The sequence below is a fragment of the Littorina saxatilis genome, linkage group LG7 (genome assembly GCF_037325665.1).
Source record: "Littorina saxatilis isolate snail1 linkage group LG7, US_GU_Lsax_2.0, whole genome shotgun sequence".
NCBI classification, from domain to species: Eukaryota; Metazoa; Mollusca; class Gastropoda; order Littorinimorpha; family Littorinidae; genus Littorina; species Littorina saxatilis.
Window position 1 is genome coordinate 14,992,393 of NC_090251.1, and position 26,956 is coordinate 15,019,348.

At 42.2% G+C, this 26,956-nt stretch overlaps 1 protein-coding gene across 3 annotated transcripts in view; it reads right to left on the reverse strand.

The window, feature by feature from the left end:
• LOC138970768 (serine-rich adhesin for platelets-like) overlaps positions 1-26,118 on the reverse strand; it is a 162,479-nt gene extending 136,361 nt beyond the window's left edge. For all 3 annotated transcript variants that reach the window (XM_070343288.1, XM_070343287.1, XM_070343286.1), the window contains exons 1-2: positions 25,963-26,118; positions 18,592-19,524 (exon numbers count right to left, since the gene is read on the reverse strand). In XM_070343288.1, coding sequence (XP_070199389.1) covers positions 18,592-19,371 — 780 coding nt within the window. In that variant the 5' untranslated portion in view covers positions 19,372-19,524; positions 25,963-26,118. The remainder of the gene's footprint in view (positions 1-18,591; positions 19,525-25,962) is intronic.
• Positions 26,119-26,956: the final 838 nt, after the last annotated feature.

Sequence of the window (26,956 nt, forward strand, 5' to 3'; positions counted from 1 at the left end):
CACCCCCAGCAACAAAACATCACAGCTCCTATAATCTCTCAGGGCAGAATAAAAATCCTCTTTGCTCACATAAATCCACTTTTTAGCTCCACACACTGTCTCAAACGGCCACAGCATCAAGTCGGCCTTTAACCCGTAATATCCGGACGGCTAAAACTCAGAGCACAACAGCACTCAGCAACGCGGGCCACAAGACCACGCCCCACTGGTCGAGTCCACTCTTTCAACAGTCTTCGCAGCGCGCGCAAAATTCTCTGAGGACGGCTGAGCAGTTTAGCCAAATCCAGTATTCAGTTCTGAGTTTAGCAACATCCAGTATTCTGCGTTTGGCGACATCCAGTATTCTGCGTTTAGCGACATCAAGTATTCTGACTGTTACGACATCCGGCAGCAATCGTTTAGCCTGTGTTCTGCCATAGAGCAAGTCTGTGTCCGTCTGGTGAACCGTTGGAGTAAGTCGTGGATGGACGAGGAAGCCATAAAAAGACACCATTGGGACCAGCCAAAGGTGTCCCTAAACTGTTGATGGCCTTTGGTTTAAACAAAATTTTATTCAGAATTTCTTCGCATGATGGCCTTTCATGACCAGTTATATTTTGGTCAAAATGATATTGATAGGGATTCGAAAAAGGTGTTCTTAATTGGGAAGTGTCCTCTAATTATAGAGGGGGTTGATTGCGCCGGTACCATTGTGCATACTTCTCAGATCTTATGATTAGAGATAGTACGTTTACCATGCGTGACCCCCACCCCCACCCCCTCCCCCCCTCTCTCCCTCTCCCTCTCCCTCTCTCTCTCTCTCTCTCTCTCTCTCTCTCTCTCTCTCTCTCTCTCTCTCTCTCTTATTCAAAACGTCTCTCAGAGGATGGGTCAAGCCAGGAAAAGTCTTGCGTTTTGGAGCACACACACGCACACACACACACTACACACACGCACACACACATACTACACACACACACACACCACACACACACACACACACACACACACACACACACACACTTCACGACATCAGTGCAGCAAGGACTCTTCTTTGTTTACGTGTGTGTCTCTGTCTCTCTGTATGGAGCCCGCCCTCAAGGACAGATGAAATTCCTAAGACGTAGAAAGAGCTGGGGGAAATCCCTGGGGCTCGGATCAATAAAACCGGAATACCAAACCTTCTTCCTACTACAGACAAGACGCTGCTGCCTTTCAAAATAAAATGTGCATTTGAACTTTCATTTTCGACGCTTGCCGGACGTTCTCAAAGCGCATGCGCACCTTGTTTAGAGACAAGAAAAGGCAAGAAGGGCAAGAAACAGGAGTATTATTCTGTTGCTAAACTTTATGATAATTATTAAAAATGTCTTATCACAAGTCCACATAGTAGGTAGTTATCGTTTACCTTGTACAACCACTGTGTCGTATTTCGTACGTACCCAGCAGAACGTTGAATGGTATAAAATCCGATGTAACAAAGACATGGGTATGAAAACAGATGTAGCGCGCCAACACCGTGATGATTTGGATCAAGAGGAAGCTTAGCTTTAGTTTGTCATCCTCATGCGCTTTGTGCATTTTACGTTGAAATCAATATATCTAAAATGTAACTTTCACTTTCACGCCTTGATTTCAAACTCTCCATCCTAAAACTCGGTGATGGTGATGAAAAGTACTCTTCACTCTCTGGTTTCTGCTTGCTACTGGGGCTTGAACTGAAGAGACCGATAGTTGATGGGGAGCCCGCCGAGTAGAAGGGGGAATTGTGATGTGAATTAGTGATGATGTTTTGCGGTGTAGGATTTAGGTTAGGCATAATCAATGAAAGGGGGGGGGGGGGAGTTGGGGGAGTCTATACAGGGGTCAGTTTCATAGTTCACGGTAAAAATATTGTAACAATAGTATTTCCAGAAGCGTGCGTTTGGGGTCACTCATATTAGGAGTGACTAATCAAGTGAAAGAAACTCAGAGAGGTAGAGGTTACATGCCGAGTCTCAGTGATTATCAAAAATAATGGTCGAAGTTAGCGGATCATGAAAAATGCGAGCTTCAGCGAGCTTTTTCATGACCGCGAACTGAGACCATTATTTTTGATAATCACTGAGACGAGGTATGTAACCTCTTTATCCCTCCTTTCTTCAGTTATTCAAAGAAAAGAGGAGTTTTTGTGCGAAAGTTTGATCGAATCATATTCACCCAACCAGTCTACCTGCGCAGGCGATCGATTAATGCGCGGTTGAATAGTTCCGTGCAAATCATTCAATTTTGTTAACACTTCTTGTCAGTTTCCATGTTTTGAACTAAAATCAAGTACACAGTTATGTTGTCATTCTGCTGTGGCGGTAAAGGCAGATAGTGTGTGTTCTGTTCATGTTTTAGTATCGCTCAGGAAATGTTCTTTCCTCGAATGTGACTAGCAGACGAAGTTTTACACCCGTGTTCCAACGCTAAAAACTGTATGAAGTTTAGTTTTCTGGGGCAAAATAGTGTATGAAACCGCTGCATGTTCTTCAAGTTGAATAAATGTTTGTAATTGATTGCGTGTGATCTGTTTATAAAATGAAATATTGTTGAAAACTGACCGTCGGATTGCAATCTTGTAGATGCAGCCGAAATCTGGAAGGGGAACTACTCGTGTCGCTAGACAAAGTATGAGAGTTACTTTTCCTTGGAATCTTGCTAGCGATAAACGATTGTGCACGGCAGATCTGAATTCAGAAAACAACCAAACTCATGGATTTTATATTGAGATTCATGTGTTCAAGCCTGTAGTTGCTGGTTTAAATGCGGTATGGTTGTATTGTTTGCTCCAGAAATGTATATTTTGTACATTAGAGTGTTCTGAACTTTTGAGTCGCAAAAAGTAGATCCACAATGTGTACAGTCTCTACCCATGAGCTATCGAGGATTCAGGCCCGTTGTTGGGTAAGTGATTTTGGTTGTTGGGTAAGTTACCGAAAAATAACTAGCCCTACAAGTTTACAGAGAGAAAGAAGCAGAGGGGGGGATAATAAGAGTTACCGGGAACAAATTTATATTCTTGTGTCTTGAATTCAGAAATGAAAAATACGACACGGACAGTTATAAAATTTGCACTCGACAGAATTTGGGTCGCACATAATATTATGAAATTGGACAAAAGTTCGTGTTACAATATCGTATCGAACTTAGTAGGCAAATTGTCTTACCCATGTATGTATGATGCTATGCGCCAGTGATGTATGAATGCTATTTATTTTTGTTTTTATCACACAGCAAGCTGCTTTCCTCGTGTATTTTTTATGTTCATTCATGTATTGTACACTTGGCAATAAATTATCTATCTATCTATCTATCTACCCATCACCACCAAACAACTGTCCCTGACGGCTCAATCCGACGCCATCCCCAAAACAACATCGAATTGGGCAGAAGAGGAAAAGAGTTTTGGATCAATAAACATTATTGACGAGCCGCACCAGCGGGTCGTCTTATTGCCTCGGGTAAGTAGCTTGCACAAGGAGAAATTTTTGTTCATGGGCGATTTCTGTGACGTATGTACCACGTGACATGAAGTCGCCGTTTAGTTTCGAGGTTCAACAAAAATATCATAGGTCGTACTGTGTAGGGTCAACCGCAACAACCTCTAACCATTCCCACATAGCAGTATTTGAGTGACTTATATACCCGACATTTTTATTTCTTATTTTTAGCACAGGTGTAGGAAAAAATCATGAACCAAAATGTTATTTATTCTTTAATTTAACATTTGTTTTACAAATGTGACCATGGTCTTTCAAACATACAGTGACATTAAACATTGTTATGTTAAAAAAAAGAAAAAAAGAAAAAAAGCTTTTGTGCACAAATCAGAAAATACATTGTACATTTTACCTACAGGCCAAACAGTGTCCGTGGCGGCAAAGGACCTATATTTTTAGATCAGTCACTGTGGCAAGTTGTCAAGAACACAGGCGCTTGCATTTGGATGTGTCCACTGATAGTAGGTTTGGTTGTGATCAATCAGAATGATGAGGAATAAAAATGTATGGCAGTTTGTTATGATGACATGTAATTCACATATGCTGAAATGTAATATTATACATGATATAATATTATTATGGCTGTTGCCATGACCATGAACCCCAAGAAAGGTTTAATGTTATGTAAAATCATAATACCAAAATCAAGCACCTATGAATCTGGTCTACGGTCTGTGTGTGTCTCTGCTCTTTCTCTTGGCACACAGCCACAGGTCAAAGCAGAGGTTAACTTGAGTGCACCTAGCAGGAGGGGGGGTGATTTCTATTAGGGCCTTTTACAGCTATTTCTGCTTTGTTGTTGGAAACCGAAACCGAAACCGTCTCAGTGTAACGCTTACAGGGCCTCATAGATATCAGTCAACTCTCTCTCCACCCCACCCCCCCCCCCCCCCCCGCCCCCGACACCTCCACGCATTCAGCGTAACGGCTTGTACGGCGTGTTACTTCAACATAAATAATAATAATAATAATAACTTCAACAAGTATTTTTTTGGAAAAAAATTAACCTTAACAAGGCCTCAACACAACAGCGCTTCCTGGAATTGCATGGCTGTTACCAGGAAATGTACTGGGTCAAAGGTCCGCCTGACTCGAAAATTTACTGGGGGAAAGACAGTGACTGCAAAAAAAATCGTGTACTTCATGATTGGTACAATGGCCAACACAAATGTTGTCGGATCAAGTCTACTTCCATTCTTTAGATGGTATATGTTTTTTTTCAAATCCAGCGCGCTACCAACTGAGCTATATCCCCGCCCATCACTGCATCACTGCAGAGCGCCAAGAACTGTACCCACGGAATATGCGCGATATAAGCCTCATTGATTGATTGATTTTTTTCAATTTTACATGTTATGAGTAAAGCGTTTTTTCCAACTTCTCTTTTTCTTCCTCAAATCTTCCGATGGATCGCTCTGGCCAGAACAATATATGGTTTAATACTTGAACACATTTTTCCATGCATTCCAAGATTCTCATGTTTTGTAGATTTTGTCGGTGTTGCATACTTTGCCCAGTTTGTTTCACAATTTGAACATTATTTTACATAGGATTTTCCAAAATGTGCTGAAAACTTTCAGTCTTAACTTCTTACTTTTCTCTTTCCAATGTTTGACAGTCTTTGCTGCTTGGTTTAAACAAAACTTTGCTGCTTGCTGGACATTAAACAATGCTTGACATGATTTTTTTGGTCTGTACTTTTTTATAATTTACAGTTCATTTCTATGGACTTTTTGATCATTTCAGGGGTGGGAATTTTCTTTTCAGAGGATTTCCTCCTTTTTTTGGATTCTGAAATCGTTTTTTTGGGGGGGGGGCGTTTTTGGACAATTTTCTTACAATTTTCTTTGTTTTTAAGGCCAATTTTGAAAATTTTCACAAGTTTCCTCTTTTTTCACTTTCAGTAATTCCCAGGCCTGTCATTTACAGTTCATTTCTGTGGCCTTTTTGATAATTGATAGTTAATTTCTGTGGACTTTTTGATAATTTACAGTTCATTTCTATGCATTTTTTGCTGCTTTAAACTTCACCGTGATCACTTTTTTTATTTCCTACTGTTTGCAATATTTGATCTCTTAAGTATGTATGGTAGAGGTTTGCCGTACTTATTACTTACCATGAGCATGTAGAAGGTTAAACACTGAGAGAGTGTTGTCTTTTTGTGGTGTTACAGCCTTTGACTTCACAGTTTGTATATTTGCTTTCAAAAGTGTGATTTTTTTCAACTGCACATTATATTTTACATTTTATGAGTTAAACTTAAAGTCGTTCTTTCCAACTTCTCTTTTTTTCCCTCAAATCTTCTGATGGATCGCTCTGGCCAGGACAATATATGGTTACTTGAACACATTTTCCCATGCATTACAACATTCTGATGTTTTGTAGCTTTTGTTGGTGTTGCATACTTTGTCCACCACAATTTGACCATTATTTACGTACAATTCTACAGTGTGGATAGTATTTGGCAATTTATGCCTGTTTCATATGTATATTTATTTTCCTAAATATACAGTTTTCTTGCATTCATTTTATTCTGGTTTTTTTAAACTGGTTTCCAAAAATAGAGGATATTACCTCAACGTTTCCATTTCCAGTGTCGATGATCACATTTTTTACCACAATTCTATGCAAACGCCACTCTGCATGACTAAGCACTCACTTTAGTATTATAATATTGTATCTATTTTGTTACATCTAGTCAGCATTTGTTAACCTTGACGACATATATCATTGTAGGTAATATCAATACAATGTCCTATATTGATGCTATATTATTTGTATGCCAGTGTCTTTGGGTATTTATGGCAACACCTACCGAAAGCTACGAAGTAAGCTTACATTTTTTGTTGGAGTGAAACTGTAAATCTCTTTCATAAACCATTTTGCCATTTACAACAGGCAATGTCATATATTGGTGCTACATTACTAGCATTTAAATGTGTATTCATGGCAACAGCATTTTGCCATTTACAACAGTTTCACTAACACTGTATTTTTTCTTGCTTTATTATTTTGTGACTCAGTGATAATTTTAAATAAAGTTATTTGCATCATACACTTTGATTTCATTCATTTCTATTTATAACTCCTTTTACTACTTTCCCTTCTACACTGTGACATGCCACTGTATCACGCTCATTCAGACCAAAAACAATACCATTCCTACCTGTTGCAACGTCTATCCCTCGCTCTGTCTTTTGGTTCCTTGCTTGATCGATCGGTTTCTTGGTGGAAAACATATTTCTGTCACCAATACCAGTATTATTGCATCACTTCCATAAAGGTACAGTAGACTTCTTCCTTTCTGTTAAGCCAATAGGTCTTATTAATTATTGAGCTCTTATTCATTATTGCATTACTTTCACAACAATCTTCTTCCTTGATATTGCGATAGTTGTTATCTCCCATTTATGTACAAACGCCGAAAAGACAATTTAACAGGACACATCAACACTATTATTTTGTTTACCTGTACCAACAGGTGTAGAACTCCCTGTTTCTTTGATATTGTCAATGTTTCGGCTCGTGTTGATCCTGGGATCAACTGAATTTCTTGTAGGTGAATTCATCCGCGGCACCTAACAACTGACAGGGCGCGCCACGGCAGGGAACCCCGATAGCGCATACAGTGTAGGTGACTTGCTGATCTCTTATCTCCCTTGGTCCAGAGGAAAGATTGTGTTCGACAAAACTGAGCACCTGAATGTTGCTGAATTTTCGTACGTTTTCTTTGGTACAATGTCGGCGAAACTCTCTCTCTCTCTCTCTCTCTCTCTCTCTCTCTCTCTCTCTCTCTCTCTCTCTCTCTCTCTCTCTCTCTTTTTAACTCTCACTACCCCCCGCTCTCTCTCTCCCCCCCTCTCTCTCTCCCTCTCCTCACTCTCTTTCTCTCTCACGCACACACACACACAAACACACATACTCCCCCCCCTCTCTCTCTCTCTTTCTGTTAGCATAGCCCCACCCCTCCTCACCCTCATCTAACCCCAGCCCTCCAGACACCCACCTCCGTCCACCACACACGCAATACCACACCAACACCCAACAACCCCAGCTAAACGGTATCGACTCCAACATGAAGCACCTAAATGGGAAAATCATGCACACTCGGCGCGACACACACGCACCTAACTTTTTTATTCGCTCTTTTGACAGTTTTTCCTCCCCAAAGGAGGTGGGGGACCTGGTCAATCCTCATCTCTGCGTGGCACGCTGCTTGTCTCCTGGCAAACACCGCCGCTCAGAAACGGTCAACAAATTCGCATCCCCTTCTCTCTTTGAACCGCTTTCAATCAAACATCACGCCCCCAGACAGACAATCTGCTGGGGCGGAAAAAATGAAAATAAAAGAAAATACAACCCCCCCCCCCCCCCCCAAACAAAAAAGGGGATGGGGGTGAGAGGGTGGGATAGGTGGGGGTGGGCGTGAACACAGATTGTTCGTGTCAATTCACACAACTATCTTGTCACTGTACACTGGGACACACGTACGCACAGATGCACGAAAGAACAGAAGGAACACACACGCACGCACACACACACGCACACACACAAGCACGCACGCACACAGGCAAACTTTCTTTTAACGTACGACAACAGGGACAAGATAGACAGACAAACACAGCACGGGCGAGAGAAAGAAAGTAGGCAAACTAAAAGACGCACTGTTGGTGTATGTGTGTGTGTGTGTGTGTGGAGGGGGAGGGCGACGAACGGGCGAACAACAGAAGCAAAGACAGGAATTACTCCCAGAAAATGGAGTTTCGATGTTCATGCAAATGTGTCCTACACCGAACAAGTTCCTAAAGTAGGGAGCACTGCTCTGCGGTGTCTACGGCATTGTTTTGAGTTAATTAATGCTTGGGGACATTTGACTTCTCCTCACGTGAACTTAACCTCCAAAGCTATTCTTCTTTCGATGAAAATTGAATGAGTGTGTGTGTCTGTGTTTGTCTGTGTGTGTGTGTTTGCAAGTGCGTTTTTATGTTAACGTGCGTGAGTACGTACGTGCGCACATCTATTCCTTGTACATTCCTCTGTCCCACTCAGCTTCGGACTTTGCAGAGAATCCCAACCTCATTAGCTGAGGTAAACTGTCCAAACCACACACACAAACAACTTCCTGACGTCAAGGCAGAAAAAACCCAGCCTCTATCCCTTCTTTACGAGTGCTCGTTCCTAGTTTGCACGGGTACGCGCCAAACAGACAGGTAACAACAGGCGCGGAGCGGAATCTGTTTTACCTGCATCTCTGGTCTTGCGTGCCTTGAATAAGGTTTGCACTTGCTTGCTTCTTGACAACAGAGAAACGCAGCTTCAACACACTGAAAAGATCCTCACAGGCTACCATTTACATCTAAGCATAGACCTATATCTCAGAAAAACAAGAAATTCCTCTGATAGGAAAAACACCCCCGTTGGTCAAAGGGAAATAACCATTCTCACTGCCACCAACTGAGAAGGTTATTTCCCTTTGACCAACGGGGGTGTCCGTCTATAAGTCGTTGTATAATTTTAATCCACCAATAACTCCCTAAGCGTGTGTTTGACTGGTCCCAATTTTTGTAAGGACCGTCTCAGGAATGTATAGAACCTGTTCACCAAGTTTGGTGACGATCGGTCCGTTCATTCTTGAGATCTACTTGCGAACACAAACACCGCCACAAACACATCGAGTGAAACCTATACACACCCCTATACCGGGGGTGTAATAAATACAGGTCCCTGATCTAAGCAACCTTATGAAGCACCTGTAAGCTCATTTGTGTATTCCTGTAAGTACATTTTTTCGGAATCAATCCCGCGGGACGTGTCCTTTCAAATAGCACTAACTGTATTATAGTCTTACACAAATAATGTCACCGTATACTTTGACTTCACTGTGAAAACTTGCTTCTCGATTTCTGCCTCTTTGGTCCAACTAAATGCATCAAATTATGACAGGACAAATTGCACTCTAATCCTAGCATATAATCAATCAATCAATATGAGGCTTATATCGCGCGTATTCCGTGGGTACAGTTCTAAGCGCAGGGATTTATTTATTTATTTTTTTATTTTTATTTTATGCAATTTATATCGCACACATATTCAAGGCGCAGGAATTTATTTATGCCGTGTGAGATGGAATTTGTTTACACAATACATCACGCATTCACATCGGCCAGCAGATCGCAGCCATTTCGGCGCATATCCTACTTTTCACGGCCTATTATTCCAAGTCACACGGGTATTTTGGTAGACATTTTTTATCTATGCCTATACAATTTTGCCAGGAAAGACCCTTTTGTCAATCGTGGGATCTTTAACGTGCACACCCCAATGTCTCATCCGAAAGACTAGCACTTGAACCCACCACCTAGGTTAGGAAAGGGGGGAGAAAATTACTAACGCCCTGACCCAGGGTCGAACTCGCAACCTCTCGCTTCCAAGCGCAAGTGCGTTACCACTCGGCCACCATCCATGTCTGCTCTCTTAAAATCGAACTAGTCACAACTGCGTACGAAACATAAGCTATATAAAACAAAACCTAACGGAACAGGCTGGAAGCCCCAACATCGAAATGCATGTTCTTGCTGTAGAAGAGTCCCTATAACTCTTTCTTCATCCCCAATCTATCTCAAACAGTGCGGCTGTCGTCAACGACATAAACAAGAATTCTCCCCCATAAGCCATTGTACCCCGCCCCTCTCTTCACAGAGACTCCAGAGCTATCCGCTTCCATTTTCTCAGAGGACAGGTAAAAGCCTGCGAGAGATTCTATCTGGACCACTGAGCTCTGCCAGGTTACTTACTTACAACTCCGTGATCTGGACCCATCTCAAATTGCCCGTCTAAGGGAATGAAACATGATGCTTTGGTGATAAAGAAAGCGACCACTGGTCAGTATAGTCATTTCACCCGAGATTGCTTTGTAATGAAACAGTGGAAGCGCCTTTCTCACAAAAAGCTTACAGTGGGTGTAAGTGCAATGGGAATTTCCAATGGGAAAGGGGTCGTGGGGATGCGGGTATATATGGTTTCTTGCTACAAAGAATTTCACCAGGACAGTATGCGCCATTCAGTCACTGGAAACTAATTTCGGAGACACACACACACACACACACACACACACACACAGATCTAGAGAGAGAGAGAGAGAGAGAGAGAGAGAGAGAAATTTGAGGTAGTTCAAGTTCATTCCTCCGGTCCCTCGCTATTCAAAAATGAGAATAGCTCGTGGTATGGACTGTTGCCCAAGGTTGAACTGAAACAACGATACTATTCTAAAGCCACACTAAGAGCAGTACACTATCTTTGATTGAAGCGTCCAACGGAGAAAATAAATGAGCGCATACCAAGGAGATCAACGATAAGAAATCGGACCCTGACTGTGTTATCTGACGATACATGTAGTTCTATCCACACTAGACCTCCTCCTGACCTTTCACTCCGCCGGCTTGATTTTACGCTATCTGCTGGCAAACCTCGGAAGCCGTTTGTCAGGAAAAGTAGATAACACCGAGTGGTGATGCCCGAGAGAACAAGTGAAGAAATGGAAAGTCGAAGGAGTATAATGTCTCTCGATCAGAAATTCAAATCAATCACTGAGATAAAATAAAGAATGTCTCCGAATCAGCAAGTGAATTCAATCATTGCAATTAAACACAAACAAATGGAGCGGAATGTTGTTTGTTTGTTTGCTTGTGAAGAAAACAAAAGGCAACATGGCTTTAATCTTTACATGTGACAAATGTCAGAAAAGATCAAAATCGCAGAACATAGCAAATGCGGAGGTGGGGGAGCGTTCAGGAAAGTATCAAATAAATTCTTATAATTTCATTTCAGTTACTCCAAACCGTTCAACAAACTCGACTTCGTTCGGACACAATCGTGTTACACAAATGAAATTACTCAGCAGTCAAATATCGTTCCCACAACCAAGACGCCCCTTGTAAGAACAAACTCTCTCAGTGTTTGCCTGCATGACGCAACCCCACAAAACGACAACCGATAGCTTGCCTTACTACACACGACAATCAATGTCCTTGTAAGGCTTTTCCCCTCCTGCACTGCAGTTTCTTGCCTACTTATCACGTGATATCGCACTAACTGATTAGGTCGCACGCGCTCCCACTTGGTCGGGGTCACATTCGTGGAATTCTTCACATTCGCTCCTGGTTACTCCTACTAGCACAAGAGCCGATTGATACTGTGTGTCTCTGGTATAGGCTGCTATAAATGCCTTCGCTTGTCAAAGACAGGCTTCACGTGGATATCGTTTGACGTCGGCAAAACGCCGACACGAATTTCTAATCGCCAAGCAATTTGCTATCAATCAGACAAAATTGTCAACTTTTTGTTTTAATGTAATGAAAACTACACGTTGTGAAGCTTAAAAAACTGTTAGCATCTTTGCTTCCACAATTATCGCCACCTTTCGAACGATGCCATAATTTGAAAAGTCATCAGCTTTCCGCTTGCAAAAGTTCTCCAAGAAAAAATGACACGAACACCACACAATATAGCACGCGGGAGAGATCCTAACATCCACACAAGCCTGTTATTTAAATTTCCATGACAATCTCCTGCTTGACACACCACAGCAGCTCCATGCACATTCACGGTCCCAAACAAAGAGCAGAAAAAGCCAAAAAATCGATTCATAAAGAAAGGCGCGAAATAGAAGCAAGGCATGCTCTAGAAAAGCGAAAGGAGACGCCCTACCACCCCTAATGCAAGTTGAAAATGGACTGTTCCATGAGCAGAAGAGATTTTGCCGAGGCCGGGTAGAAGTAATACATGCTCTGGACTGATAGAAAAAGAACACCCCCACCCCCAACCCGTCCGTATAGTGACAATGGACTGATCCAGGCCCACAGAAGAGATGTTGCCAAAGTAGAAGTAGTTCATGCTCTGGGCTGAGAAAAAAGGGACACCCCCTACACCCCCGTCCCACACACACACACACACACACACACCCTGCACGATGACAACCGATTGTTCCATGGACAAACGAAAGGTTGCTGAAGTAGAAATAATGCCTGTTCCAGCAAGGGAATGAAAGGGCTAGTTGGTAGCGCATTAATAACACATGTCAACCACTGAGCATGTTAAATCTGAATTTGATCAAGGGAAAGGACACACCCTACGACCCCTATGCATCGTCAAGATGGACTGTTCCACGAACAGAAGAGATGCCGGTATTGCATTGGGGTCATCCTGGATTTAATGAGGCGTGATGGACACAGCGGTTGAGCATGTGATGACAATCATCACTTGGTCAAATGAGGGTCAGGAACTGACGAGTGCCAATAAAGAATCTGGACAATAGGTTGTCATGACTGCCATCAGTACGATGGTTATCAGCTGTGTGACGTCAGGGTTTTGTTTTTGTTTATATTTTTACTCTGTCTCACTGTGCACGTAAATCAAAAAGCACATGTTTACGCCATGTCTTAACTACCTTCTTTTTGAAATTATCACTGAGATTTTCACTGCCGTAAAACTGAACGAGACGACGCTTTTTTGCTTCAAAAAATGAATCAAAATTCAAGCGCAGCCGTATTCATACACGCAGTTTTCCGATACCGTACTTACAACACTCAAATTAACACTCTTACAACAAAATTTAACAAATTCTTTCTCTGATCTTGAGCCTGTAGCAGGAGCACTTAGCCTGTCATCTAGCAATCGATTTGTTCGTTCAATTTAATCTGTCACTGCCTGTGGCTAGCCGGTGGTCACTCGGACACAGGACGGACTGTGTCAACACACTCTAATCGACTACCTCCACGCGTCAAATCAAATTGCGCTGCGTCAAATGACTTGCCATTACTGTTTCTTGTGGCGGTCGAGTGGCGACTTGACAGACAGACAAACAGGCACGTGAAACTCGCTGTATTCTTGGTTTAAACAAAACTTTATTATATTTTAGTATCGTGACATATATATACACTATTTAACATTGACGATCCGAACTCAAGCATAAAGCTTATATTAACGAATCCAAGGGGAAACATATAGGAAGTTAACACGTTGGCGGACACAATCAAAGTACTAATTTAAAAATATTTGTACTGTTCTGTGACCATGACTGGTTGTTTTACTATCTGAAAGTATGTGACTGTGTAGAGAATGCTGTGTGTGTGTGTGTGTGTGTGTGTGTGTGTGTGTGTGTGTGTGTGTGTGTGTGTGTGTGTGTGTGTGCTTGCTTGCTGTGACATTTGCGCCTCTCTCTCTCTCTCTCTCTCTCTCTCTCTCTCTCTCTCTCTCTCTCTCTCTCTCTCTCTCTCTCTCTGTCTCTGTGCAAATAAAATTGTTTCCTTACACGACCCAAAGAACAAAACACTACCATAGCATGTTGAAACGCAGCACCATGTCTGTCCAGTACCATGGTATTCCAGAGAACAAAGACTTTTGAATTGTTGCAAACGCCTGTGGTGCAGACGACGACGACGACATCAGCGCAGACATTAACAGCAGTGCAGACAATGGACCGAACTCTGTCACCAGCATGAGTCATGGTCATTGTTCACGTTCGACCCCCTCCACCCCCATGACCACCCACCTTCATCTCCCCTAATCCTAGCTCCGATTTACTACCCGGGTGGTGATACTGGTCCGAAAACTCACACAAAAGACCACACACTGAGGGGTTTTTCTGTCTGTGAAAGTGTCTGTCTGTCCGTCTGTCTGTCTGTCCGTCTGTCTGTCTGTCTGTCTGTCTGTCTGTCTGTCTGTCTGTCTGTCTGTCCGTCTAGTCTGTCCTCTATGTCTTGTCTGTTTGCTTCCTTTCTTAGCATACATATTAGGGTTAGGCGAGCTGTGGGTATACAGCACTGTTTCCTATCCTTTGTCAAGCTTAGTGAACAAATCTTCAAACCTTAACCAACCCTCCTCAAAAAAAAAGGCACCACAAATTTGGTTTAATTCACACAAAATTAAGAGCGAAGGCTTTGTGGCATTGGGTTGGGTCGGGGTAATCACTTATAATGGATAAGGAAGAGATTAAGGAGAGTGGGTGAGGGAAGAGTGGTTATGTTGGGAGGCTTAGAAAGACTCTCTCTCTCTCTTTCTCTCTCTCTCTCTCTCTCTCTCTCTCTCTCCACACACACACACACACACACACACACACACACACACACACACACACACACACACACACACACACACACACACACACACACACACTCTGAGACAGATGCTATAAGCTGCAACAAAACCGAACTAATTACAGAACGCTGCTGAAAAAAAGAGGCATGGGAGTTTGATCAATTCTCTCCAGTTTTACGAAGAATCAAGGCCACCCGTTCTGGCTGCACGTGCTAACTCCCTCTGTGTACACCGCTGCCTGTCTGTGTCACCGTGACCTTCTCTGTTCTCTTCTGCAAATTGCAATTAGTCATTCTTTGCCACACGCAACAATAAGAGTTAGCCAAATAAATCTGGTCTCAACATTTCAGAACGCAGCAAAAATATCTGAAATTTTGACTTACCGGGTTGGAAATGAATTGTCATGAAGATTCGGTTTGCGGTTTTGTTTTGCTTTCAAACACAAATTAATGGAATCCTATCGTTTTCACTCTTTATTTATAGCTGTTAGGATATGCCGAAATTTCTAGTTACACCAAGGTAAAATAAAAAAGCTTATATTAGGGGAAGGGCTCCTAATATGGACCGGCTCCTAATATGGACCACCTCCAGTTCTGACAAACTAGCGGCACTAGAGCGCTCAAAACAATTTCATTCGCTGTATTCACTCTCTCTGGATAACTTGCACATGTCAAAACAGTTTCAGAAACACAAACCTCAAAACCGTTAGGCTTTTTCTCTTTTTTTCACTTTTGGCAGCGTTCACTCTAAATTTGCGCCAAAAACGGACTAGTTTCTGTTCACAGCCAAAGCTTTTATCACACAAAACGTGCTATATATGACAGCTAAGACCGTATTTGTTACATTTTAGCAGTGTTGACCCCGAGTTTCTACTGCAAACAAAAAATAATAGTAAAATCTCAAAGTATGTATGAGTCCCCTAATATGGACCACCTTCAACAAATCGAAGAAAATAAAAGCTAAATTAATTCATTAAGAAGCTTGCTGAAAATAACCTATAACTAGCCCTCGAGATTTCAAAAATATATAACAAATAGTCTTCTTTTCGTGGAAGTTGATAATTTCACTTATTTTCACTCTGTTTTTGATAAGCTTCTTTACTTTCCAGGTGTGCTTCAAATAATGCTCTCATCAACCCAAAACAGATAAATCTAAAGCATATTTTAATTAGTCTGACTTGCACACTAAGTTGTATCATGTTATTTTGAAGTACAGGGGGCTTTTTACAGTGATTCGTGAAGGCCTCTCCACTGGTCCATATTAGGCGCCCAGGCTCCTAATATGGACCATTTGTGATTTTTTCTGTATTTAATTTTTGCTGAATGTCTATCAAAGCTATTTTACTCTAATTAGGCCTAACGGTTAACCTAAGAGAGAAGGACTACCAAACACAAAATGAAACTTCTTCGCAAGAAAACAAGCTAGTTATCAGCATGAAACAAAAAGCGGTCCATATTAGGAGCCCTTCCCCTACTAAAGCTTCTGACAGTCGGCAGACCTTCCTGTGCATAGTCTGACCCTTCCTTAATCCTTTTCTGCTCAGCAAAGGCGACTCAATTATTTTGGCAACTGTGTGGGACTGTTTTAATATCACGTCGTCGGCCAATCTCGTTAGGTGTTGTCTGTTAGCTGTGCGTCAAAAGAGGTGTGACGTAAACCACACTCAACCTGTCATCAGTTGATCTATGCAGAGTGCAACTTGTAGCAAACAAACCGGGGCTGCGCGTTGGTGACATAAGTATTGTATTCCTTCTGGTGTACTTCTGCAGTACTGAGATCTATACATCCTTCTTTTATCCATTGCATCGTGGCGGATCCCGCATTTATCTATTACAATATCTGTGGCGTATCCTGATCGTTCAATTGTAGGATACTGAGCCATGTTCTTTGTTCATCCGTTGCGTTGTACTGTACTGAACAGCCATCCACTGTACATGTCGGAAATGTATCCCTTAACCCCATATTGTGACCTACCCATCATTTATCCCTTGTACATTATGTAAAACATTATTTATCAGTAGTACTGTAGTGTTTCAAGCATCCATTCCACTTTTTGTGTCGTATTCCGTATTTTGTTGAACTGTGACATGTAGTTAGCATTTTCCACCACACCTTATCCTTTCGTGTATTCATGGTTTATCCACTCTATGCACTGTAGCGTGTTCTTCTTTTATCCACTGCACTGTTGTGTATCCTTATCCGGTGTTTGCAAGTTTGAACTGTGATTTATCCTGTGAAAAACCGTTGCACTCTGGTGTGGCGCTTCAGTCATCTACGTTCTGGTCTTGTTGTTTTTCAGAAGTGGTCCTCATTTGCTTTTCAACACACGATTTGAAATTTTCGCTGTATTAATAGTAATATACAGGTCACAGAGGTTTCTTTGCAGGCTTCATAACTTGTTTTGGTCAACGCTGTTTTTTGTCTTTCTTGTAGACATTCCAAATGATTTCGCTGTTCTGACATCACATACAGGCGGGGGTGTTTTTGTATTTGTCAACAATACTTGCAGAACAAGCAGCACAAAATTGAAATTCCGTAACTTGTCCCACGAGCAGTAAAAAGAAAACAAATCGCCACACATGAATACAACGCAATATTCACATCTCAAGCTTATAAAATATGAGACAATGAAATAGTTGTCTTCACATTGTTGGGAAAAAAACAACGCATAATTATGATGAAGATCAATAGCTATAATGATTGACAAAGTACACAATACAACATAACAGACACATACACAAACAGACACACGGTGCCATATATATCTATTGCTGCTGCCACAAGAAGACTTCATTTTAATACTTTTTGATGTTTTTCGTCTGTTTTCTTCTTTTTTTTGTGTATCTGTTACAGCTGTTTATTTTTTAAACCAAAGCTTGCATCTAACTAATTTGGAAATTAATAAAGGACTGATGATCCAGGGAGGCACATATGATTATCTTACTGCCCCCCCCTCTTCTGCATCTTTGTGTATATACGGTGTTCCAAGTTTCTTTGCGAATGTTACAATAGACATTAATTAACTTCAGTCATACAGTCATGCTTATATAGTACACTGCTTGATAAAATATAACGATTCCAACGAACTAAATATGCATGACAACAAAACAGCATTCCGGGAAGGATGCAAAATATAGTCAGTATCAGAACACTGCAAAATCTACTCTTTGCATTCAGCTGTACGCACGTTAAAATGCAACGCACGCAAATAAATCATGCAATTGACACTAATCACGGGGCAACACCCTTAATCGTCCAGCTCTTAGTTCACAAGCTTGTAGTGCAAAAATTAAAAAATGAAATAAAATCAGAACTTTAACAAAAATTGGGGATACAAAGCCATGCAATGCAGCAAAAATCTATATCGAAATCAAATATAATAAGTGAAAAAATAAAACAAATCTAAACTCAATTGCTCTAAAAACTCTACCAGAAAAGCTCTAAAACTGAAGCATAACTCTGAATCTAATTCAAACGAAAACACGAAATGCACCGGAAATGGCAACAGAAATAACAAATGGCACTCAATGTTCCAATCATATCGGTTAAAGGAGAAACTCATATGAATCAAGAGGGGAGAAAGCAAGTCCACTGGAAACAGAAAAGTCGATAACCGCAGAACGAATTCTGCAATCAAAAACCAATGAAGACAGACAACATTAACAAAGGACGCGACCAAGTTCACGTGCTGGAAAAAAGGAGAAAGAATCAGAAAAGAATCAAAACGATTAGAAATGAAGGCTCAAAGAGAAAGGAAATCAAATTTGAAAAAAGACAAAACCAAACGAGAGAAAACGAAACAATGATTGGAAAGTAACACGCACACAGAAAAGCACAGCTGTCAACTCTGAAGTGAACCTTCTCCGGACTGGACATAAAAGGAAAACTCAAATTCATCTTTGGACCCCTTGTGCCTGAGTACAAAGAGGTCACAACACTGCTATTTGTAACTTATACAAGAAAGAAAATCACAATGTGAAAAAAATAGTCTTACCTCATTTATCACTTCGCCTTCTGAGCTGATGCTGTGGGGGCTAGGAGAACGGCTTCTACTCCTCCGGGTGGCTTGCGCAACTTCCTCTTTTTGCTCCTCCTCCACCTCCTCTTGTGCAACCACCTCTTCCTCTTGTGCAATCTCCTCCTCCTCTTGTTGCTGCTGTTGCTGTGGTTCGCCTACATCCAACTGTACTGCCACTCCGCCATCCACTTCCTCCGCAACAACGACTTGGTCCCGATCGTCTTCCTCGCGGATAAACAGCTCCACGTTTTGGTCGAAACTCTCCACCGCCTCCACTTGCTCTGGAGTGGTCTCCCTTGGTCCCGCTTCCGCTTCCGGCGCGGCCACTTCCGGTACGATTTGGTCCCCGTCTTGGAAGCTGTCGTTGGCCTCCACTACGATGTCTTCCGCTGGTGTGGACTTCTCCATCAGTGGCGCACCACCGCCACCAAAGTCCATGCTTAGAAAATCGTCGGCGGCTGCGGTGTTGGTGGTGGTTTCGGTTTTGGTGATCTCGAACCCAGCGTCTCCCCCTTCGCTGTCCATGAAGTCATACAGCGGGTTGGCGCTGAGGCTGGAATCGCCCTCATCCGCCGTCGTTGTTGTCGTCACTGTGGTCTCGAAGGTGAAGTCGCTGCTGGCGTTGTTGTCGGTGGACATGTCGTAGAGGGGGTTGGAGGAGGACTCTGAGGACTTTCCCTCTTGCTGGATAAAGCTGTCGTCGTCCATCAGGTCATACAGGGGGTTGGCCGAAGGGGTGGTCTCCGTCGTACTCATGTCGGAGAAGGGGTTAGCGTTGTCGCTTGTGGCGGTGGTGTTGGTGGTGGTGTTGGTGATGTCGTTGCTGTTGCTGAAGTCGGTGTCGGCGCTTATCGTGAACTGCGAGTCGAAGGGGTCAGAGGCTGTACCATTCTCTGTTGTACTGTTTACCTGTGGACACACAAACACAAACACTTTTAACCGAAGTGTTCCGTTTTTGAACACACTATTTGTTTACCATGTGTGCTACTTTCGCTAGTAGAATTATAAGGACAAGGATAAGGACAAGATTCATGTTGTCCTGTCAGGTTACCCTCATGGACATTCGGGCTGCTTTCTCCCTTGGGGAAAGCGTGCTGTCATACAGTATACGGCGCTACCCATATTTCTATGTATAGTATCTCACACAGTGTTCACAACTCGTTACAAAAAATGTGTTCAAAAGTAGAACACTTCAAGTTACAGTGAAGCAATGCTAGTTGTCAACTTCACCGGTGTCCGAGGGACGGGACTTCCTGTTTCGTTAATTTTTACATAATAACAGATTAGATAATTACCTGGTAATCACAATTTTTTTGTGCGCCTCTATTTTCCATTAACTGCTTCTTCTTCTGCTTCTGCGTTCGTGGGCTGAAACTCCCACGTACACTCGTGTTTTTTTGCACGAGTGGAATTTTACGTGCATGGCCGTTTTTTACCCCGCCATTTAGGCAGCCATACGCCGTTTTCGGAGGAAGTATGCTGGGTATTTTCGTGTTTCTATAACCCATCGAACTCTGACATGGATTACAGGATCTTTTTCGTGCGCACTTGGTCTTGTGCTTGCGTGTACACACGGGGGTGTTCGGACACCGAGGAGAGTCTGCACACAAAGTTGACTCTGAGAAATAAATCTCTCGCCGAACGTGGGGACGAACTCACGCTGACAGCGGCCAACTGGACACAAATCCAGCGCGCTACCGACTGAGCTACATCCCCGCCCCTACTAGGAAGCAAGCATTTAATCTCACTTGCCTCCTCTCTTCCTAAAAAAAGAATCCGCTGTTGAAGTAAGCTGTGGCATTCACAAACATACACAACTGTGTTAGTCAGTCTGGACTTTGTTCTCCATCTGTTACAAACAAACAAACGGTCTTTCACGTTTGTTTCGTTTGAGACAGTGGGTATTGTATTGTGACTAACTGGACGCCCACCGGTTCGCGTGTCTTCTTGTTTTCTTCTTGATGTTTACAAAACGAAATCCATTCATCTTCCAGCATTAACACTGTTACTTGTACCTGAAGAAGACAGCTCACACTCCTCTTCGCCATAACCTTAACCTTCCAAACAGATTACGGGTGTAAAAAAACAGTCGGGGGTTTAGTCATAGTGCAAAATTTTTATAAAGTTGCGTAAGATGTGCAATATTGTTTGTTTTAGCGCATCGCCGATTCATGTCCCGAATAGGTTTTGTGACCCACGAGGACGTAAAGCCTTATATTAATTGGGAGAAGTCGACTTCGCGAAGCTCGCTGCACAAAGCTTTGGCACTGAGTTTTCGGTAAAAAGTCTTCGCGAACTGTTCGCGGAGTCAACTTCGGGCTCAACTAAGGGAAGATTAGTTAGAAGTGTTCTTTAGTCACGAGATTGCTTCATCGATATAAACCACACTATTTATAACCTTCTTAACGAAATGAATATAGCAGGTACGGATTAGCACCTGACTTATTTTGGTGCAGACAACAATGTACTGTCATCAACATAGGTAATGAATAGCGATTTACATTGGCACACGACCGCTGAGTCATCAGTAACCCTGCCTAATAGAGTTTCAAACATGTGTATATGCTTACTTTAGCAAGTGAATAAGCGGAAAAATGCTAACGTGCACGAAAACTGATGAGTAATGAATTGTCCTGCATAATCCTTACATGGGCAAAGCAGGTGGTGAAATAGGCCTATATCATGTTTCTGAAAACACATTGTGCAGTGTGATGCACCACAATACACAGCTTGTTCTTTGCTAGAATTGACGGTATGCTTTACCAGGTTGGATGTGCGAGTACAATTGACATAGCTTTCAGTTTTATTAGCCCCACAACCTCCTGAATTCCCACACAAAAACTGTTGTTGTTGTTGTTGTTGTTGTTGTTGTTGTTGTTGTTTTATGGCCGTTGTTGTCGTTGTTGTTGTTGTCGTTTCGGACTCACAGGACCGGATGAATATGTGCACACGACAACATCTATGTTCGGTTACACCATACTTCCATGAGTCATTTTAGGATCACATGACTGCAATACTACATGTACAGTGACCTGTGCCTTAGCCTCAAGTGGCACAAAACAACGGAACTACAATGCCATGTGACCTCAAGGTCAGGCTATCCAGGGCCGGACTAGGCTAAGAGGAGGGGGGGGGTTGCTAGAGGTGGTCCAGGGGGATATCCCCCCTGGCGGCAGGGGCGGATCAGTTCATTTTATGGGGGGGGGGGGGGGTTCAAAAGTATATTGTGAAGATATGGGTGTGAAGGCGCAAAGCGTTGAGCCGACGGCGCAAAGCGCCGAGCCGACGGCGCAAAGCGCCTAGCTTGCTAGGGGGGTCCGGGGGCATGCCCCCCCGGAAAATTTTGAAAAAAAGGATGCAAAATGGTGTAATCTGGTGTATTCTGAGGATGGTCATTACCAGTTTCAGGCAGCAGATTTTGTCACTGATTATAACCCCCAAAATTGAAACTCACTGTAAAATAAAGAAATGCATACCTCATTCAATATTTTTATATTTTTATATTTTTATATTTATAAGGTGGGTCCGGATACCCTAGAAACCCCCCCCCCCCCCCCCTCGTCCGCCCCTTGGCGGGATCAAGGGGCAGAGCCCCTTGAGGGGGTCAGGGGGCAAAGCCCCCTGAAGCTGATGCCGGGGTAGGTCATATTCTGAGATAAGGAAAATGGTCGCTCCTTGCATGGAACGGCATAAAATAAACAATAATAAAAAATGTTTTAAATAAGTGAGGTACATGTTTAGGCTAGGGGGGGGTTGCGCAACCCCCATAACCCCCCCGGTAGTCCGGCCCTGCTATCGGTATCAGGCTTTACAACAACACTCGTCGCTTAAGAATGGTCACGAGAAGGAAAAGAAAACAAGTCGCGTAAGGCGAAAATACAATATTTAGTCAAGTAGCTGCCATTTTTCAGCAAGACCGTATACTCGTAGCATCGTCAGTACACCGCTCATGGCAAAGGCAGTGAAATTGACAAGAAGAGCGGGGTAGTAGTTGCGCTAAGAAGGATAGCACGCTTTTCTGTACCTCTCTTTGTTTTAACTTTCTGAGCGTGTTTTTAATCCAAACATATCATATCTATATGTTTTTGGAATCAGGAACCGACAAGGAATAAGATGAAAGTGTTTTTAAATTGATTTGGACAATTTAATTTTGATAATAATTTTTATATATTTAATTTTCAGAGCTTGTTTTTAATCCGAATATAACATATTTATATGTTTTTGGAATCAGCAAATGATGGAGAATAAGATAAACGTAAATTTGGATCGTTTTATAAATTTTTATTTTTTTTTACAATTTTCCGATTTTTAATGACCAAAGTCATGAATTAATTTTTAAGCCACCAAGCTGAAATGCAATACCGAAGTCCGGGCTTCGTCGAAGATTACTTGACCAAAATTTCAACCAATTTGGTTGAAAAATGAGGGCATGACAGTGCCGCCTCAACTTTCACGAAAAGCCGGATATGACGTCATCAAAGACATTTATCAAAAAAATGAAAAAAACGTTCGGGGATATCAATCCCAGGAACTCTCATGTAAAATTTCATAAAGATCGGTCCAGTAGTTTGGTCTGAATCGCTCTACACACACACACACAGACAGACAGACAGACAGACAGACACACACACACACACACACACACAGAGACACACAGACACACGCACATACACCACGACCCTCGTTTCGATTCCCCCTCGATGTTAAAATATTTAGTCAAAACTTGACTAAATATAAAAAGAGAAAAAAAGAATGGTCACGAGATTCCATTGCTTTCCCTTTCAACTCCGCCGGCATTCAAGTGACACAGGAACTGCAATCGAACATTGTTCCGTGATGTTGCATTTTCCATTAAATAACACACCGCCTTATTCCGCTTTCGAAAAGACTTTGAGAAAAGTGAGACAGGAACCTCAAGTGAACTTTCTTCGTGATGTTGCATTTTCTATTTAAATAAAACAACTATACACACTTTGATAGGAAAGAAGGAATGAGGGGTGGTGCGGAAAGTGGGCGGGGAGGGAAGGGGGGACAGCAGGGAAACCAGAACAGACGCATTGCGTGGTTGCAGACATTTATCAACGGTTTCGCCCTTCCTTCCTTCCTTCCTTTAATTCTTTTTCTTTCTTCGAAGTTTTTTTTTCCCGAACAGTTCTTGATCAATCAGTTAATTAATTAATTTACTAATATATTTATTCATTTATTCATGTTTGTTTATTTATTTATCTATCGATCTATTCATTTCAGCGTGTGTTTGCAGTCCCTGTGCTCAGGAAGCGACCAACACACTAAGGGAAGCTGGCGAAAAGAAAGAGGTCAAAAGGTTCTGTGGAGGCGTCACGTGAGTCCAATATATCATTATATCATACAGCAGTGACACTTTGACATGCGACACGTTCAAACTCGGTCTTGCCTATTAATCCACTTTTTCACTCATCTTTCTCCTTGAACGAGACTGAGGATTAACAAGCATGTCCTTCTCCAGATTTCCCATAATGAATTTTACTCTTTTCTAAGCCAATATACGTGTAATATCAATATACGTGTAATTATTTCGACATTTGGAATGTTGGCGATTTCCTGAAAGTAGGATGCGCTCTCGTAATGGTGTATTCCATTACATCATAATGATGTCACTGTTATATATACACAAAGATGTTTTACGTGCCCTTTACCAACACGCACGTTCATTGGGAGAAAAAAAAAGTATTTTCGAGCTCGATGACCGGGATGTTTATTGTGTTGTTTTTATATTTAGTCAAGTTTTGACTAAATATTTTAACATCGAGGGGGAATCAAAACGAGGGTCGTGGTGTATGTGCGTGTGTGTGTGTGCGTGTGTGTGTGTGTGCGTGTGTGTGTCTGTGTGTCTGTGTGTGTGTGTGTGTGTGTAGAGCGATTCAGACTAAACTACTGGACCGATCTTTATGAAATTTGACATGAGAGTTCCTGGGTATGAAATCCCCAGACGTTTTTTTCATTTTTTTGATAAATGTCTTTGATGACGTCATATCCGGCTTTTCGTGAAAGTTGAGGCGGCACTGTCACGCCCTCATTTTTCAACCAAATTGGTTGAAATTTTGGTCAAGTAATCTTCGACGAAGCCCGGACTTCGGTATTGCATTTCAGCTTGGTGGCTTAAAAATTAATTAATGACTTTGGTCATTAAAAATCTGATAATTGTAAAAAAATTATAAAACGATCCAAATTTACGTTTATCTTATTTTCCATCATTTGCTGATTCCAAAAACATATAAATATGTTATATTCGGATTAAAAACAAGCTCTAAAAATTAAATATATAAAAATTATTATCAAAATTAAATTGTCCAAATCAATTTAAAAACACTTTCATCTTATTCCTTGTCGGTTCCTGATTCCAAAAACATATAGATATGATATGTTTGGATTAAAAACACGCTCAGAAAGTTAAAACAAAGAGAGGTACAGAAAAGCGTGCTATCCTTCTTAGCGCAACTACTACCCCGCTCTTCTTGTCAATTTCACTGCCTTTGCCATGAGCGGTGGACTGACGATGCTGCGAGTATACGGTCTTGCTGAAAAATGGCATTGCGTTCAGTTTCATTCTGTGAGTTCGACAGCTACTTGACTAAATATTGTATTTTCGCCTTACGCGACTTGTTGTTTGTTGGTCAGGCTCTGCACTTAGCTACAACAGAAGAGTTGCGGGGGAAGATGTGCACTGCCTTGTATGTCCGTGTCAAACTTAAAGTTTTCCTTCAAACGAACACCTCCTGAACAGAAACGTAAATGTAGCTCCGCATTCCATTCTTCTCTTTTTCTCTCTAGTTGTTTTTCCTTCTCGTTCTTTTCTACTTCTTCTTCCTCCTCGGCTTCTTTCTTCTTTGGAGTATGTTTCTTCTTCTCTCACTCTCTCTCTCTCTCTCTCTCTCTCTCTCTCTCTCTCTCTCTCTCTCTCTCTCTCTCTCTCTCTCTCTCTCTCTCTCTCTCTCTCTCTCTCTCTTAAATAGAAATGTTCACAGTGTGCGCCGTGGGAAGATTTCCTTCTTGACCTTCCCTTGCCGCCTCCCTCTCTCTCTCTCTTTGTTATTTGTTAATATGTGTGTTAGTGTGTCTGTCTCACTCTCTCTCCATCTCTCTCTGTCTCCTACCCCTCTCTCTTTTCTTCTGTGTGTTTCTCTCCGTGTGTGTGTGTGTGTGTGTGTGTGTGTGTGTGTGTGTGTGTGTATCTCTCTGCCCCTCTCTTTTCCACTGTTTGCCTGCGTACATCTCTCTCTCTCTCTCTCTCTCTCTCTCTCTCTCTCTCTCTCTCTCTCTCTCTCTCTCTCTCTCTCTCTCTCTCTCTCTCTCTCTCTAGACACTAACCTGTGTGCAATGTGCACCTGGGGAGCGAGCAGCTTTCACCGTGAGCCAAAACGTACGGTGCACTTCCCAACAAACAGACAGAGGAGACGAGACCAGACAAAGAGGAGTGCCCTGTGTCCACTCACACCAGTGTCAATGGCCAAGTGAACGCTCAAGAAATGACTGCTTTGCACAGTATGTAGCTGTGCAGCGGAGTCTCATGTCTTGTCTACTTTTAGGGGACAGTTACTCAATGCGATTTTGCTGCAAGCAACTGATTGCACGCAACCGTCACACTGAACAATTGTGCGCGACAATCTCAGATGGCTTCGCAGTGGTAATATTACATTTCACACTATATCTGTGCGGCTGAGGCTAATGTTGTGTATACTTTTAGCGCTAGTTACAATATGCTATTTGGCTGCATACGATTGAATGTCGTAACAAACGGTCGTGTCCGAATATATCAGGTAATGCAGCATTGCTCTCAGCTACCCTGAATCGCATTCTTACCGGTACCTGTCATTCAGCGATAAAACATCATATTTATTTCATTCCTACGATGAATGCATATCGTTCTGCACTCCATTGAATGTCACAAGTTCATTCAACCGAGCTGGTACACGACTCGATCAAAACGCGCTAGTTGTAAGCAGCAAAGCTGCACGGTGTAACTATCCCTTCAGAGAAGTTCTACTGCATATGGCGACTGCGAAATTACGGAACCAAAACAGGAAAGGCTCGAGTAGGTCGGTACGAGGCACAGGACGGACATGGAACTGTGTGCACTGTGAAGTCAAGTTTGGCTGAACTTTAAGTATATATGACATATGTCTATAGTTTATTAGACATGCAGTTGAAGACATGGTAGTACTAGGTCTACGCGTAACACTGAAAGGGATAACGACTGCAGACGTCAATACAAGACAGACAAGAACGCGGGCTAGCTGACACAAATATAAATTATAGATAAGTTTGCGTTGTCGGTGTCGGTGTGGAGTGAGATATAAAGTAA